This window comes from Gavialis gangeticus, unplaced genomic scaffold, assembly GCF_001723915.1.
Source record: "Gavialis gangeticus isolate Ggan-Ray unplaced genomic scaffold, GavGan_comp1, whole genome shotgun sequence".
Classification (NCBI taxonomy): domain Eukaryota; kingdom Metazoa; phylum Chordata; order Crocodylia; family Gavialidae; genus Gavialis; species Gavialis gangeticus.
Window position 1 is genome coordinate 41,907,748 of NW_017728995.1, and position 16,329 is coordinate 41,924,076.

A 16,329-nucleotide genomic window follows, 5' to 3' on the forward strand; every position below is an offset into this window, starting at 1 on the left:
GTATTCTGAGGTTCTGGGCCTCATCAAAATAAGCCATTTAAGAATATAGGGAAGTTTACTGGTAGAAATTTAAGTATACAGTGGCTGGTGTGTGGTACTAAATGTGTAGTACTAAGTATGTAGTGATTGAACAGGGGTGCTGAGGAGGATTTAAATCCTGGATTTAGGGCACCTAAGTCCTTTTGTAGGTTTGGATCCAAGTCTTTCTCTGGCACAGAATAACACTTCCCTACTTCACAGACAGGGGAGGGTGTTGCAAGGATGAAAACATTAAATCATTCTGAAGTGCCCACATACTGAAATGATGGGACCCTACAAATGCCTCACAAAATAGAAATGTACATGCTTAAAAAGTAATTTCAGAATAAATACTTATTCAATTGTTAGGGAAGCTTCAGTCACAGGTTGTCCCCACCTTGTTGTCCCCACGTTGTTGTTCATTTTTAAAAATGTAGCCTCAGACATTAATACTGCAGATGACTTGATACCCAGAAATAAGGGTAGGGGAAACAGGACTCTCCTTCTACCAAACAAACACACAGCTTCTGTTGTTTTTCACTTGGACTGTGCTTTGATCTGAAAACAGCCTCATGGGATGTAGGCAGTCTGGAAGAAACTGAAAATAACTACCATCAAGATTTATTTACATTTACAGCTTTGTAGCCAGTATTTTAATAATGCTGTTTATCAAACACATAATACACTAAATGGATTGTTGAAGACAATTAAAGCAATTTGGTTTGCTAGAATACAGGGGGATGTGAATCCTCCAGAATTGCCATTTTCATATACAGGATATCACCCATAAAAATCAGTAAGACTTTTTTTTTCAATTTCATGTTATAATGGCAATGCAACCTTAGTGAAGGCATTTCCCAAGAATTAATGAGTAGCTGTCTCAGGGGTATGCTTTCCTCATTGGATTTCCATTAAATAACACTTCTGATGTACAATACTGCATGGTATTCCAGTATCACTGTGTTTGGAAACTTGGATATCTAGCCAGATCCAACTTTTATTTGTAGTACATAGGTGTCATAGAATTATAGAAAATTAGGAGTGGACAGGACCTCAGGAGGTCATTTAGTACAACCCCCCTGCTCAAAACAGGAACACTTCCAACAGGGGCAACACATAGGGGGTGCATGGTGATGCACCCCTGAGAGCACCGGTGCACCCCCTGTCTGGCTACACTCCCTGTTTAGCCGGTGGGCAGGGGGACAGGCAGGAGCACCAGAGCCCCCACTGCAAGTGCTGGCCAGGGAGCAGGGCCACTAGGAAAAGCTTCCGGCCGCTTTTACCTGCTTCCAGCTGCTTTTACGGTGACTGAGATCGGCTGCAGGACCCCCCTCCCCCCCAGTCATTGACTGGTGTCAGGAGGGGCACCTGCCCCACCCCCCCAACTCAGGAGGCACCAGACACCCATGATTCCTAATTAAATCATCCCAGCCAAAGCTTTGACTAGCTGGGCCTTAAAAACATCCAAGGATGGCGTTTCTAAAACCTCTCTGGGTAACTTGTTCCATTGCTTTACTATCCTCCTAGTGAGAGTGGTTTTCCTAATATCTAACCTGAGCTTCCCTTGTTGCAAACTGAAATCGTTGCTCCTTGTTCTGTCATCTGCCACCACTAAGAACAGTCTAGCTCCATCCTCTTTCGAACCGCTCTTCAGATAGCTGAAGGCTGCTATTAAATCTCCTCTTAGTCTTCTCTTTTCCAGACTAAATAAGCCCGGTTCCCTCAGCCTCTCCTCAGAAGTCATGTGCCTCAGCCCTCTAACCATTTTGTCACCCTTCACTGGACTTTCTCCAATTTGTCCGCATCCTTTCTGTAGGGGGAGGCTCAAAACTGAACACAATGCTCCACGTATAGCCTCACCAGTGCAAATAGAAGGGAAGAATCACTTCTCTTGACCTGCTGGCAGTGGACCTACTAATGCAGTCCTGTATGCTATTAACTTTCTTTCCAACACCGGCACACTGTTGGCTCATATTCAGCTTATTGTCTACTATAACCCATAGGTCCTTTTCTGCAGAGCTGCTGCTTAGCCAGTCAGTCCTCAGCCTGTACTGATTCATGGGATTGTTCCGTCCTAAGTAAAGGACTTCACATTTGTCCTTATTGAACCTTGTGGCCAGATCCAGACGTGCAGACATGTTCAGTTTGTAGTGCCACAAACCACACATGTTGCATGTTAAACTGTACCCTGCACTGCTAATTTGCAACACTGGGGCAAAAAAACTCTTTAAAAAAAGTGGTGCAAAGCATGTTAAAATGCAGTGTGCTAGGATAATGCAGTGCACAGAGATGAGGGAACAGGAAGCCCAGGGCTGCCTGTTCCCTTGGCTCTGGATGCTGTGGACCTCCAACACTGACCACCCTGTGCCTTAGCCGGCCGGGGAGTGGTATGTGCTCCATGGATCTGTGGCTAACTGGGGTGCAGTGTGCCTCAAGACAAGGAGTCCACATGCCTCATGTTGAAGCATGTGGAGCCAAGAGAGCAGCCAGTCCAGGGCTGCATGTTTCCCCATCTCAAGGCACACTGCACCCCAGTCAGCTAGGGAGTTCAGAATCTTACACCAAGTTCAGAATCTGACAAAAATATTTTTATGCATCATTGGTATTAGATTTAAGTAAAGGTATTCTGTGGTCAAATTTTCTTAACAGAGATGAGAGTCTAGTTTACTGTGTAGTAGAGCAGTACAATAAAAAGAAGCTAAGCACACAACATTGTTTTTTTTCAATTTTCTCTGTTGTCCTGAAATTGTATGAATTATTTTCCTGGAGGCAGATTTTTCAGCTAGTGTAAACTGTCATAACCCTTTCTGATTTCAGTTGAAATCTATCAAATGTCCAGGGTCATGACAATTTATACCAGCTAAGAACTGTGCTCTGGATTTTTATTTATCTTGTTAACATTTTACAAGGTGAAGCAGATGACAAGAAAGCTGAATGCTGAGATAGCTAAAAAACAATAATTGAAATCAGAATGAAACTAGTTTTATTTAAGTGTTCTTTAAAATGCCTTTACCCATCAGTTATATTATCTTACACTTTTACGGATAACCCTATTAAGAAATAACCTTAATTAATATATGACCTTCATTAAAAATATACTGCTTATAACTGAGCACTATTTTTAGTTTGGACTTGATCCTCTTCACGCTATAGTGTCTCACAAAGCTCTAATGGACTTTCAAAGAGCAGAATCAAGCCTTTTACCAATATCGCAACAGACACTTTTAAACCGTAAGCAGGGATACAGTCCCCTAAAACACACATAACATCAGAAAATTACATGATGTGATTAATGATCACAAATATACATCATGAAGTCAAAAGAGAAAATAAGGATGAAATGATCACTGTTTCCTGTTTTTCTTTTAATAAAAAGTTAGATACTAAGCTGTATTTATTGTACCTCCATACATATCAGTAAAACTCCACCAAAGGAAGGTTTTAATGTGCATGCAGATGAATAGTTCAATAACTTAATGTAATGAAGACTGGTTTGAACTGACTCGTCCTCAATGTCATTCATACTTTTTATAAAATATATCCCTCATGGTACTGATTTGCTTGTACTTAATAGCTGAAGGTACCAGCACAGCACAATTAAGGATTTTAAAGAAATAAGTGTAAATTATTTGCAAACTCTTTAGCTAAATTTAGCATTATCAGTATTGTTTAAATACTGCCTTTCTGGCCTTTGCTATCTCCTCTCATGCAATTCAAACATTATAAATCCTTGCTGGTTCGATATTTGCCAGGTTGACTAGATAGAGCTAGATACCAAAGTCTTTATAAGGGTCCAAGGTTGCTATGAGGATCCACCAATGTTCCTCAGTCTTATACATCTCAAGTGGTAAGATGGTATACTTCAGCTCTCAATTTTCAGAGCTACCAAGAAAAGGAGAAAATCCACTTTCAGCTGGAATTTAATGAAAATTTGGTACTTAACTCAGCTAAGTGCCTTAACTAATGTTGGAATTTGTAGTCTTGCCCATTGAGTTCTGGGTCCCCTGCTGAGCTTCAAAAAATATAGCTGTTAGCCACATGCTGTTCATGGTGGACACTATGACTGAAACTAACCAAAACTGAATTATTCTTTGACATCTTTTCTCCTTTAAGAGGAGAATATTAACACTTCTACCTGGATACAGCACAGCTGTCATAGACCTCCCTGTGTGTCATCTATATCTCTGAAGGCAGTATAAAAAACTCAGTATGTGTAATAGATCTTTGTAAGTTCATAGAAAAATAAGGTCATTAACTATAGTACCTATCATTAAGTGAGCTTCATTAAGAATTAGTTCAAACACAGCTAAATTATATATTTCATTATTTCTCTTGCAAAATGCTTTGTACGAAACTGGCAAGGATATAGCACACGATTTTAAAACATAACTTGGCTGACTGTACTTGGGGTACTAAGTGTCTGTCCATTTGTTGGACTTTTAACAAACTGCTGGTGTTTGCTGGAGTTTTAACCCAGCCAGTACTTGCAGGATCATATATAAGCGGGGAAAACCCTCAATGAAAATTGAGAAAAAACAATCCATTTTGGAATGTAAGAACAAGTCAACACAGCCACTCTTGTCACCTGTGCTTGTGTGATGCCTCTACAGCTTTTGACAGATTAGTCTTGATAATCTCTTCTTTCACTAACTTTATCTTATTTTTGTAAAATAAATGGCTAAATGTATTGTCATCTGTTACCAGGTGAATAAATTGCTAATATTCGGTAAAAGTCTTCACTCTTCAAACATCAAGAATATTTCAATACAATATTTGAACAGCTGAAACAGAAGTAGATTTACATGACAGTGGCAATTTGTGTTCAGTACTTGTACAATATGTGCATTTAAAAGAAGTTGGAGACAACCTAGTAGTTCAAATGAGAAACCACTGAATGTTGTGAAATGAAGAGAGTAGGAGTGATATACTCTGTTTAAATATCTGTCTGTCTTTTCTCTGACAGGTTGATAATGTATGGCTTTGTGAAGGCCATGATACACATTGGCCAGTTAAAAGGAGGAGACTTTCACTTCACAGACTGTTTGTTTTTTGGCTCATTGATGTCTGCTACAGATCCAGGTAACTGTGTAAAACAAATGATATTTTTTGTTTTCATCTTTTGACCACAAGACTGTCAGGTAAAGACAAGAATGTAATGTTTGCACTTGCCATAAAGATTCTCACAGCCTCTGCTCTTCCTGTTTTCACTCCGATAGCTGTTAAATATCTGATGTTTGGGTAACCATACATGTTAAGTCAGAAAGACATTTTTGCTGTCTGCAAAGATCCTTCTGTTATTTGTTTTAGTAACTGGTTTAACTGTGCTAATTTAGTTCACAAACTTAGAAAAAGAAGGTGCTGGAAGAAGTGAAAAGAAGCTGACATTCAAAAAACTCTTAAGAATGTCTACCAGTGTCGTCCTTCCTGGTTTAAATTAAACCAGAGTCCATCAGCATCCTGGCATGCTCTCTGGGTTGGGCTGGGATGAGCTCTCTGCTCCAGTGGAGGAGGGCTGACCCACCCCTGTGCTCCCCAGCCAGAGGAGGGACAGGCAGGGGCAGGGGCCTGGCCAGACACTGGCGCTGGAAGAGAGCAGGGAAGAGGTTTATTCCCCTCCGCCCTCCCCTGTCCCACCAACACAGACCTGCATTTCTTCACTAGCTGCTCCAGTGGTGGGGGTGTGGCCAGGCCCCGACAGTATCAGGGAATGAACTGGTCAGGGAGGGGGTTTAATTCCCTGCTCCCTGTACCACCAGCACAAACCCAAGCCAGGGTGCACCTGGTGCTCCCTCCTTGCTGCTGCAGCAATGAGGGTGGAGGCATGTCCAGACGCCAGCCAACATGGCCCCCTGAGGCAGAGGGGGTAGGGAGGGGGGTTATTCTCCCCTCCACCCCCTCGGAACCACAGTGGAGTCTGCCCACCCCAACTGCTGCTGCCAATTGCTCCCTGCATGGGAGGAAGCCCCCTCCTTCCCCCTCCACCAGATGCCAGAGGGATGGGGGAAAAACCTACTTGCCTGCCCCCTCACCTAAGGGGCCCTGCCAGCCAGCCCCTGGCTGTGCCCTCACCCTGCTGCTGGTGCAGTGAGGGGGCAGCAACTATGATGGGGGCAGCACCCCCTGTAATGGTGTCTTGGGAGTGGAGTCTCTTCCTGGCAGGGGGCCATAAGCGGGGGTTCAAAGATGTTGCGGACTGTGTGGGGAAAGAGGAAGCACTGGGGCTCAGAGGGCACCATAGCCCCTCAAAAACCCCCAGTGCCACCGCCACTCACCCTGTGCAGTCTGTAACAGACCTGACCACCCCACAGTGCAGCCCCATGATGGGAAGCAGCTTTCGCTATGGAGCACCATGAGAAGAGCTGCAGCCCCCATCACAGTTGCTCCCCCACTGACGCTGTAGTGGCAGGGTAGGGGCATGGCCAAGGGCCACTCGCCCCACACAGGAAGTGATTGGCAGCTGTGGTGGGGATTGGGGTGGGCAGACCCCTCTGCAGTCCCCTGGAGGCAGATGGGGGGAATAACCACCTTCCCTGCAGACTTCCCTACAGGGCAAGCAGAGGTGCTGGTGGTGGGCTTGGGAGACTATGGCATCCTCAGAGCCCTGGTGTTGGGGCTCACCCCATGCAGTTTGCAACAGATCTGAATCCCTGCTCACAGTTCCCCTGCTGGGAAGAGGCTCCGCTCCCTGAACACCATGACAGGGGGTGCTGCCCCTGTCATAGTTGCTGCCCCCTCACTGCTCCAGCAGCAGGATGAAGGCACAGCCAAGGGCTGGCCAGCAGATCCCCTTAGGCCAGAGGGCAGGGAGAGGGGTTATTCTCCCTCCCTACAGTGTCTGGTGGAGGGTACAGGAAGGGGCTTATTCCGCCACTCACCCCAGGCAGGGGGCAATTGGTGGCGACAGCAGTCGAAGCAGGCAGACCCTACTGCAGTCTCCCGGGGCAGAGGAGAAATAACCCCCCTCCCTACCCCATCTGCCTCATGAGGCCAAGCCAGTCAGCATCTGGCCATGTCCCCGCCGCTGCAGCAGTGAGGGGGAGCACCAGGCAGACTCCAGCTCAGGTCCATGCTGGTGGGACAGGTAGGAAGGAATTAAATCTGCTCCTTGGCCAGTTCACTCCAGGCTACTGCCAGGCCTGGCCATGCGTGCCCCTCCCCTGCTCCCCCCATGCCCGCACAGCTTCCCTGTAGCCACGGGCACACTCTAGTGCCCCCTGGCTCCTGGCCTGAGTGGCTGCAGATGTGTGCCTGCATTTCCTCAGTCCAGAGGAAATGTCCGTTCACTTGAAAATTGGTTCAATCTAGGAAGGTTAGACTAACCTGTAAAGGTTGAATCAATTCAGACTCTGGCTTTTTGCATGTCTGTCCTTAGCCACTAAGATTTAAGGAAGAAAACTGAAAACTAAGTACTTCTGCTTCAGGGAAGCATGGCCAAATTTTGCCAAAGTGTAAGTAGACACAAATGCAGATGAATTTGGCCCATGGTATTTGATATAAGACATTTGTTATTGTTCTGGTAAATAATGATGACAACAGGTCATTGATATAGAGCAATGCAATTTAACCAGAGTTTAGACCACATTCTGCCCTTCATTTGCATTACAATAAAGAGCAGGTTCTACTTAGGATATATGTGCAGAAGCCTAAGTTTATGCATCCAGGGATCTGCCTATGTTTTGACTTGATGGCCTTGGGCATCTCCCCCACCTCCTACACACAACTGTATTCTCCTCCCACACCCTGCCCCCACACATACCCACACCCTCCAACAAACCCCACAAGTCCCCCCACACGCCCCGCACTCACCCACACACACCCACTCACACCATCCCCCAGACATCCCCAAACACATACCCTACACATACACCCACACCCCCCACAAACCCCCATACACACCCATACCCTCCATCACACACAACCCCTCCACATCCTACACATATTCCCCCACACACACAGCCACACCCCCACCAACCCCCCACACACCCACATCCACCCATACACACACCCCACACATACACCCACACCCTCTACAAACCCCACACACACAGCCACACATACACACACACACACAAAACCACCCCCCCGCACCCCCCACACACAGTATACAAGAGTACGACTTTATTTTGAGCTGTTATGCAATTACCTCAATATACTAAACAAATGCACATAAATCAGGATGAAAATATATTTGGAAATAAAATTAAAATAGGTTATAGTAGATGTTTGATTTTGAGTATATGGTTTGGCTTTTTTCCCGTTCCAAATTGGCAAACCCTCCTCCCACCCCTATCCCAAAAGGTGTTCTTCCATGGGCAAGGTGAGGGACTTTCATTGGCAAAGGTCAGAGGTTAGGGATAGGATTTCCAGTCCTAAGATGGCAACCAGGGGTGTGACTCCTGTCAGAGGGTGGGGCTACCCTTGTGGCCCTCAACAGCTCACCAAAAAACTCATTAAGAGGCCCTCCAGCCGAAATAATTGCCCACCGCTGTTGTATGGTCTCACTCCTCCACTAACTAAATTGCCTATTCTGCTGAACTTCTTTAGCCTTATAATGGGTCCTGTTAACATCATTTCACTCCTACCTCACAGCCTGCTTTGAATTTCAAGTCTTTTCTCTAATATTTAGTTCACTCTGTGCCTGCTTCTTTTCAAACCTGAAGAAGGCTACTTGATACCCAAAAGCTGATGTCCAACAGCACTCCCAACTATTTAGTTCATCTAATAAAAAATGTCAAAAAAATCATCACCTCTCATTGACAGTTTTGACATGAGTACAGAAAACAGACATACATGATTCAGAGGCTGAAGGTGATTTACAATGAGACACTTTGAGAAGCTCAATCTGTTTTACTGTAAGAACTTGAATCTAAGATGAATCTGAATTTAACGTGACCCCCCAGTAATTAGATTCTATACATGGAAAATTACAACAAATGTATACATTTTCTAACTGTTGTTTGGGGGGTCTTTAATTCATCTTTCCCAACACTGCAGGAGAGAGGGGGGGAGGGGGGCAAGTGGTATGGAGAGGTCAAGCAGCTTGCCCCCGGCTTGTGCCATCGCTGATCCCTGACTGTCCACCAAAAGCCTCTGCTCTTCCCCTTCCCCACCAGGCTTTGCTCCACACTGGCAGGCTCCATCCCCATTCTAGCTTAAGGCACAACTCCAACCTAATCCTTATAGCAGCCATGTGAGCTGCGTGCCACTATTGTGGAACCAGGCTCAGACTGTGCTCAGTGCCCCAGGCTGCACCATGCAAGGAGCCTGCCATTATATTGTATAAGCATTGTATTGATTATGGTGTATATGCATCATCATAGGGAGGAGAGATGTGGCAGCACAATGATCTTAAGCATCTCTCTACAGTTCTAGATGTAAGTTTGAGCCTTGCTGCAGACCAGTGGCCATTCCCAGTCAACTTAGTTGTAAATGGAACTTGACCATTCAGGCTGAGGAGTCAAAGCTGGGCAGGCATAAAACTACCTTCCTTGTGTACTGCTGGCTACAGAAGCTAGCAAGCTTTGACCACACTAGTCCAAAACCTAGTCTACCTAGGTTTGGGAAGACTTTGGTCTTCATAAGAAAAAATACCTGATTCTGAAGTGATCTTTAATTTAGTGGTAAAAAAATGAAACAGGAAGCAACAGCTGAAAGCTAGTAGAAATGACATACAGAAAACCCTCGGTATTCCTGGGTTCAGCATTCGCAGTTTCAAATATTCACAGATACTGAACCTGCATTTTAAATATACTTTAAACACTTATCAGAGCTCCTTGGGAGCTCTGTGCTTGCTGCCGCCAGGCTCCCACCATTGCTGCTGGGCTCCCACCATTGCTGCTGCACTCCCGCTGTCGCTGCCGTGCTCCTGCCATCGCCACCAGAGCCATGTTGTGCCCCCCCTCGCCCCCCCCAGCTGCTGGAATTCACAGATTTCACCATTCACGGGGATCACGGGAACATATCCCCCAGGAATGTTGCCTGTACGTTCTTAAGTAAGGATAATTAACCACTAAAAGAAACTACAGAGGGAAATGGTAGATCAAATCATGATTTCTTGTCTTTCTAGAGGTTGTATCTCATCTGAATACAAACTATTGGGGATCAAGACAGAGAAAACTGGAAGGAAATTAAGGAACCCTGATATACAGAAGGTGCATCTATACGAGATGCTAACTACACAGTAGCCTAATAACACTGCGCAATAGCATACCGGGCAAAACTCATGCCAGGATGCTAATGCGCAGTAGTATTAGGCTGCTGCACAGTTAGTGTCTGTAAAAACCCATGTGCCAGTGCTACTGTGCAGTAATACCAGTTACTGTGCCTTGATTTAGTACTTGGCTATCCAAGTACTAAACTTAATGCACAGTAACTACGGCACATTAATAAATGTGTAGACATACTCACAAGGTCATACTTTAAACTGCTATGAACAATAAACTGCTAACATCTGACAGACAAAGAACTGCTCCAAGGACTTATTCAGTTAATAATTCTGAACAAAGTCTACATATAAGAAAATCACAGACTGCCTATGACAATTTACAAATAAAAAAAGATAAACTCACAACCTAAAATATTAATTTTGTATTATTTGTTTGGAGATTTGTACTTTGTAATAGTGACAAAGCTCTAGTGTCTTTATAAAAAAAGTTACATTTCTATATTTGCAAGAGGCCCAGCTTGTCAAAAGAACAGAATAAAACAAGGCATTTAAGGAGTGCAAGAAATGGACAGACAGGAAAAACATTTAAAATAATTTAGTGAATAAGACAACTGCATTGGTCTTGTATAATCAAATAATGCCTTGCTCCTTCAACCTTGGAAGGACAAGTAGGCAATACTGCCCAGTATGACCTTTATTGTTCTTTCCTTGGATACCTTTGCAGACCCAACCAGTTGATTTGTTACAAGGGAAGTAGAACATACAGCATTTTATGATGCAGGTGATGTTCTTTTAGTGTTACCAACCCAGGGAAGTTTACAGCTTCTTTGTGAGACTTATTAAAGAATCTCTACAATTCATAGGCAATAAAATAAATTGATATTGTTCTCCCAGGTTTTCTCTCAGATATGTCCTGCTCTTTAAATGGAACCTCAAATTCTTACCAAATGGAGGCTCACAAAACATGGCAAGAGACAGTTTCTGGTCACTAAACTAATCACTAAAAAGCTACTTGATGAACTGGAGCAACCTCTTGTTCTGGGGCTGAGTCCAAACAGCTCATGTACTGTCACTTTTTAAAACATTTAGGAAGATTTATAGGATTGAACACATGATCAGAACCTTCCTATGGAAAGGGAAAAAACAAAGAGGTTTTTAAAAAGAGAGATAAACAAAACGTTTGTGAAACTAAAGGTTGCTCATGGCTTCCAAAATCAGTACTTTCACAATCAACTTGTTTTCTCCCCTCCAAGTTGCACCAGTTAACAAGCTGGCTAAACCAGGGGTGTCTAACTGCAGGCCAGATCCGTTCCACAAAGCTGTTGTCTGGTCTACACAAGTCCCAAAGTGGCTAGAAATTAAGGGGCAGGAGGCTGTCCCTGAATTTGCCAGTATGGAAATAAGTTGGAGATACCTGTCAGCAGTAGGGGGTGAATGACAACTACATTTAGCCCTGTCATATTGCCACCAGTTATCCCACTGTTGCCATTACATCTGGAATCAGCCCACGAGGGCGGGTGAGTGTGATGCTCTTGGTTTAAGCCAATAACCATGTACTGTAATAGGAAAGTATAAAGAGAATACACCTCTGGCTGGACTGACAGAGCACTCAGGTGGGAGAGGAGAGTCCTAGGTTCTGAACCATTCTCCCTGAATTGTTTATGCATTTTACTTTTAAAAAAATAATTGGATAAAATAACAAATAGTGCTGGCACCAGGGACCAGACCCCAAGACCCCTCAGCTAGGGGAAATGCTCAACTGGTAGGCTTTAGTGTCAGGTGAGATTACACGTTTGAGTAAGCAGATGCTAATTCTAAGCAATTTTAGTCTCTGTTAAGATTAACAAGTGCTAGTGATCAGCACACATTCAGGGTTACAACCCTCTCTAATGTGTACTGCACAAATCTGCTGCTACAGGGCTGGTGAGCAGCAGGGGTAGCTAGGGGCTGCAAGGCTGCTCCATGCCTGCCCTGCTCACCAGCTCTCTAGGCACAATATAGGCTAGGGAGAAAGGGAGGAGGACCCCCCTTCTGCCACTTGACTCACCCCCTCTGGCCCCCAATTGACCTCTCCACCCAAGAGCAGCAGCAGCAGCTGGGGGGTGGTATTCCCCTGCCTGCCTGCTCCCAGGCTCCCTATAGCCCCCACTGCCCCCATGTGCCTGAGTCCAACCCCCACCATGTGCCACAGCTACCTGTCAGTTTCTTGCCCCCTCAAACCCCCTCCCATCTGCTCCTCCTTCAGCTCAATGTAGGCTGGATCTGGCAATACAGGGTCAGTGTGGGCTGCAGGGATCCAAGGAGCGGGCAGGGAAGGAAAATCCCTTCCCCTCCCCTGCCAGCATCTCTGTTGCTCTTGGGCTGATCATGGGGGCAGGGCAGTGATCCAGGGGTGGAAGTGCTGATGGGACCAGAGGGGGCAATTGGGGTTGCAGGAGAGTGATATGGGGGTGGCGGGGGTGATTTCCAGGTGAGGGGCAATTTGGGGGGGCAACAGCCTGGCAGCTCCCCATCCATCCAATCCCCCCCGCAAGCTCTGACCTTCTCCTTCTTCCCCCTCCAATACTGCCCCTTCTCATCCCTTCCCCTTGGCTTTTCTGCCCCCCTTCACCCCTTTTCTTTCCTCGCCACTCAGCCCATTCTACAAATTGGTGATTTTATTTCAGGTAGACACCAGAAATTAACTTAGTTCAAACTAGGTAACACAGCTCTGAGATAAATCTCGCTTGAAGTGATGTAACTTTAAGATGCCTAGAGGGCACTTGGCACTTGTTGATAAACCTTAATGTGTGATCATTCCAATTTTATGTACTCTTAACATGATCTATTTGTAATGTGTCGTCTCACCCTCACACTCTTTCTACTCTCTTCCTGATCCTATGATTCTTGCATGTATTTCAACACAGTAGTACAAGGGTGATGGAGAGGGTTCTCATACCAGTCAGAATTATCACTATGTGCTTAAAGCATATTCCCAGGAGGAGAAAGGCCTGGCACTGAAGCTATCCAGGCTGAGTGAGGCCTATAACTCCTATCTCCTACTTTCTGGGCAAGTGTTCTAACCACTCTGCTGTTTATAAAAACTGGACATTATCTCCCTTTCATAGTCCATTTTGAAAGAAAATAGTCCTCCTCTGTTATTTCAAAGAAAAGCTGTGGATGGTTATACTTGAGAGATGATTCCAGGCTCTGAATCTTGAGTGGAGAGAGGGGCCTCAAGCACCAAGTCCTGGAGATGCCTATGCTCAGTGTTTCCTATTAACTAGATCAGGATGCATTTTATTTGGCTTCTGAGGTGTTTAACTCTCCCCATCCACTGTATGGGACTAAAGTTCAGATTCTATGATGAGGAGGAGGAGCCTGAAAATTAAGTCTTGTGGCCTAATCTGTAGATGCTCTATGTTCTCTTTTTGGAGCTGGCCCAAGGCCACCGTTTTCCTGCTTGAAACAATGCAAAAACCAAAAAAGCAGCTTTGTTCCCTTTCCTGGGAGAAACAGAAAATGGCAGGGAATGTAACTCTCAGAGATTTATATCAGTCTTCATCAGTTATCCCTGCATCTCTGAAAGTCAGTTTTAATGGAGGAAGCACCCAACAGCTGATGCAGCATATAGCATATAATTTCACTCCTATTTACATTGAAGTGTCTGAACACTCCAATAATTCTTTCAAAATTCAATCTTTCTTTCTCCTCCTATTGTTTCAACATTTTAAGCAGCATTAGTTAGCTTCTCTAGTCCTATCAATACATTTCAGTCCCTCATCAAAAGATAAATTTAATTTTAATGGTTAATTGCTTTAATATATAACAATAAAGCAATAGTTTTACATATGGCATGCCTAGTGAACATTTCCTTATGTTATAAGATATGTTAGTGAGTGAAGGCCATTTAAAACTATATACAGATATATACTTATACTTATTAGGCTCTTATACCTCCGTTCAAATGTTAAAACAGTATCCAGTGTTATAGAGTGGTGATATAGAAGTCAGTGGTGATATAACTTATGGTAACTAGTGGGATCTTCATAGTACTTGAGCAAAGATTTCTTTTATAAGATTTTTTCATTTCATTTTGTAGTACATGGGACTACAAATGTTTTTTGTAACAGTGTAACTTCACTTGTGAAAAGAGACTAAGTTTAAGAAGGTGTTAAAGACTTCTCTGTTGGCATGATGGAAGCAGCTTCATAGGAGCTACTTATTTGTAACATAAATAAGAGAAATTTAGCTTCCAGGAAGGTAAACACAGATGTGTAACGAAGAGGTTTGTAAGTTGGCTAGGAAATGAGAAGAAAGTGGTGTAGCAATCAAAAACTTGTTTTTTGCAAAAATAGAAAAAGTTCTTCAGGGGGTTAGGTACCTGCATGTGGACACATGGACCTGCCTTTATGCTAAAGCAACAACTGCATTCATGTTGGGACATATTTGGGAGAGGGATCAATGGATTAGAAAATGTAGCTTTTCTCCCCAAAATAAGCATGACCCTGGGCGCGACACTACCTGCACCCTCACCTGACTAGTGGGATCCTAAGATACCAGGTAGCTAGTGGGCCCCTCCCCAGCGCCCTGGGTAGCTGCTGCAGGGTCCCCAAGTGGAGAGCCTCCCCTTACAATCAAACAACCTTGCAGACCATTATAAAACTATTTACAGGATTTCATTATTTACTAGGTAACATATAACAAATGCAATAGAACAAATGTTACACTGCATGACCTGGTGATGGTGGCTTAAGGGTTAATGCTTCTTGGCTACACTTTACACTAGGGGAAGGTATGAAAATTACCTATGATAAATAAGGAACCAATACATAAATACATTGATACTCCAACTAATAAAACATCAAGAACTTATTTACACAGGCTATAACACGTACAGTGTGTACTGAGGACCCTGTGTGCAATGCCCCTGGCTGGGTGTCTCATGAGTAGGATTGTCTGTGCCCCTGCACAGGATCTGTGGGCGGTCCCTGGTGCTGACATCCCTCACATGAGCTCCAGGGGTCTCCGTGCAGCAGGCCCTGACTGCCCCCCTACAGTCCCTGCAAGAAAGCTTATTCCTGCCCAGACCCTGGCCCTGGCTCAGCAGAGAGCAGTGTCAGGGCTGCAGGTTGTAACGGTTTCCCCTGTCCAGCACAGCTACACAGCACCCAAGAAATGCAGCCCCTCCCCAGTGCTGTCTCACTCACAGGGAAAAAACCAAGGCAGTCTCCAGCCTCTCCCCTGGTCCTGCGACCTCCTCCCCTGCTGTGCTCACCCAGCCACACAGAGGCTTGCAGAAGGGTCTTCCCAGGCTTGGAGTCTCCTCACAAAGGGGAGGGAGAAGGGACACCCTGTAGCACTCTTCCCTGGGCCTCTCCCTGCTACTTCTGCAGGGCTCTTCCAGGGGCTCTCAGAGGGACCGGCCTGGGGAGATCCGTTCCCTGGTCTCCAGCCTCTCTCTCCCCCACCCTCTCTCTCCTCTGTTCTCCTCTCAGGAGAACTGCTCCCCTCTTTTAACCAAGCCTCTCAGCCAGTCCCAGGCCAGCACCCTTTTTAGCTTTTGCTAACATCTCTCATGCAAACCCTGCTGGGGTTATATCACCCTTCCCACTTCCAGAGGGCTACCTCCAAAGCAGCTTCACACACCCTCTGGGCAAACAGTGTCTGTATTGGCACAAACTCTGTGTCTTCACACTCTGTGCCTCTGCAGGGCAGCCCTTTCTATTCCTTCAGGGGGGTCCATTTTTAATGCTGCTACATAAGCCATACAAAATTGGGGTGAGGGTCTTAAGCAAGGGAACTAATTTCTGTGCCAGAATGGCAGTGGGGGGAAGAAAGTTATGCTTGACACTAGTTCACACAGGTTGGTTAGTTAGTTTCTAGGGTCGGAAGGGACCTGAGCAGATCATCGAGTCCGACCCCCTGCCATGGCAGGAAAGAGTACTGGGGTCAAACGACCCTGGCAAGGTGTTCATCCAGCCTCCTTTGGAAGACCCCCAGGGTAGGAGCACCACTTCTCTTGGAAGTTGGTTCCAGATCCTAGCTGCCCTGACCGTGAAGTAGCGCCTCCTGATATCTTGCCTAAATCTACCCTCTGCCAGCTTGTGACCGTTATTTTTTGTCACTCCTGGTAGCGCTGGGGGGAACAGGGACTCCCCCAATGC

General features: G+C 45.2%; 1 protein-coding gene across 1 annotated transcript in view; it reads left to right on the top strand.

Moving 5' to 3' along the window:
- SLC9A9 (solute carrier family 9 member A9) overlaps window positions 1-16,329 on the top strand; it is a 491,595-nt gene that overhangs the window by 97,195 nt on the left and 378,071 nt on the right. The window contains exon 5 of the mRNA XM_019503549.1: window positions 4,982-5,097. Within this exon, the coding sequence (XP_019359094.1) occupies window positions 4,982-5,097 (116 nt within the window). The remainder of the gene's footprint in view (window positions 1-4,981; window positions 5,098-16,329) is intronic.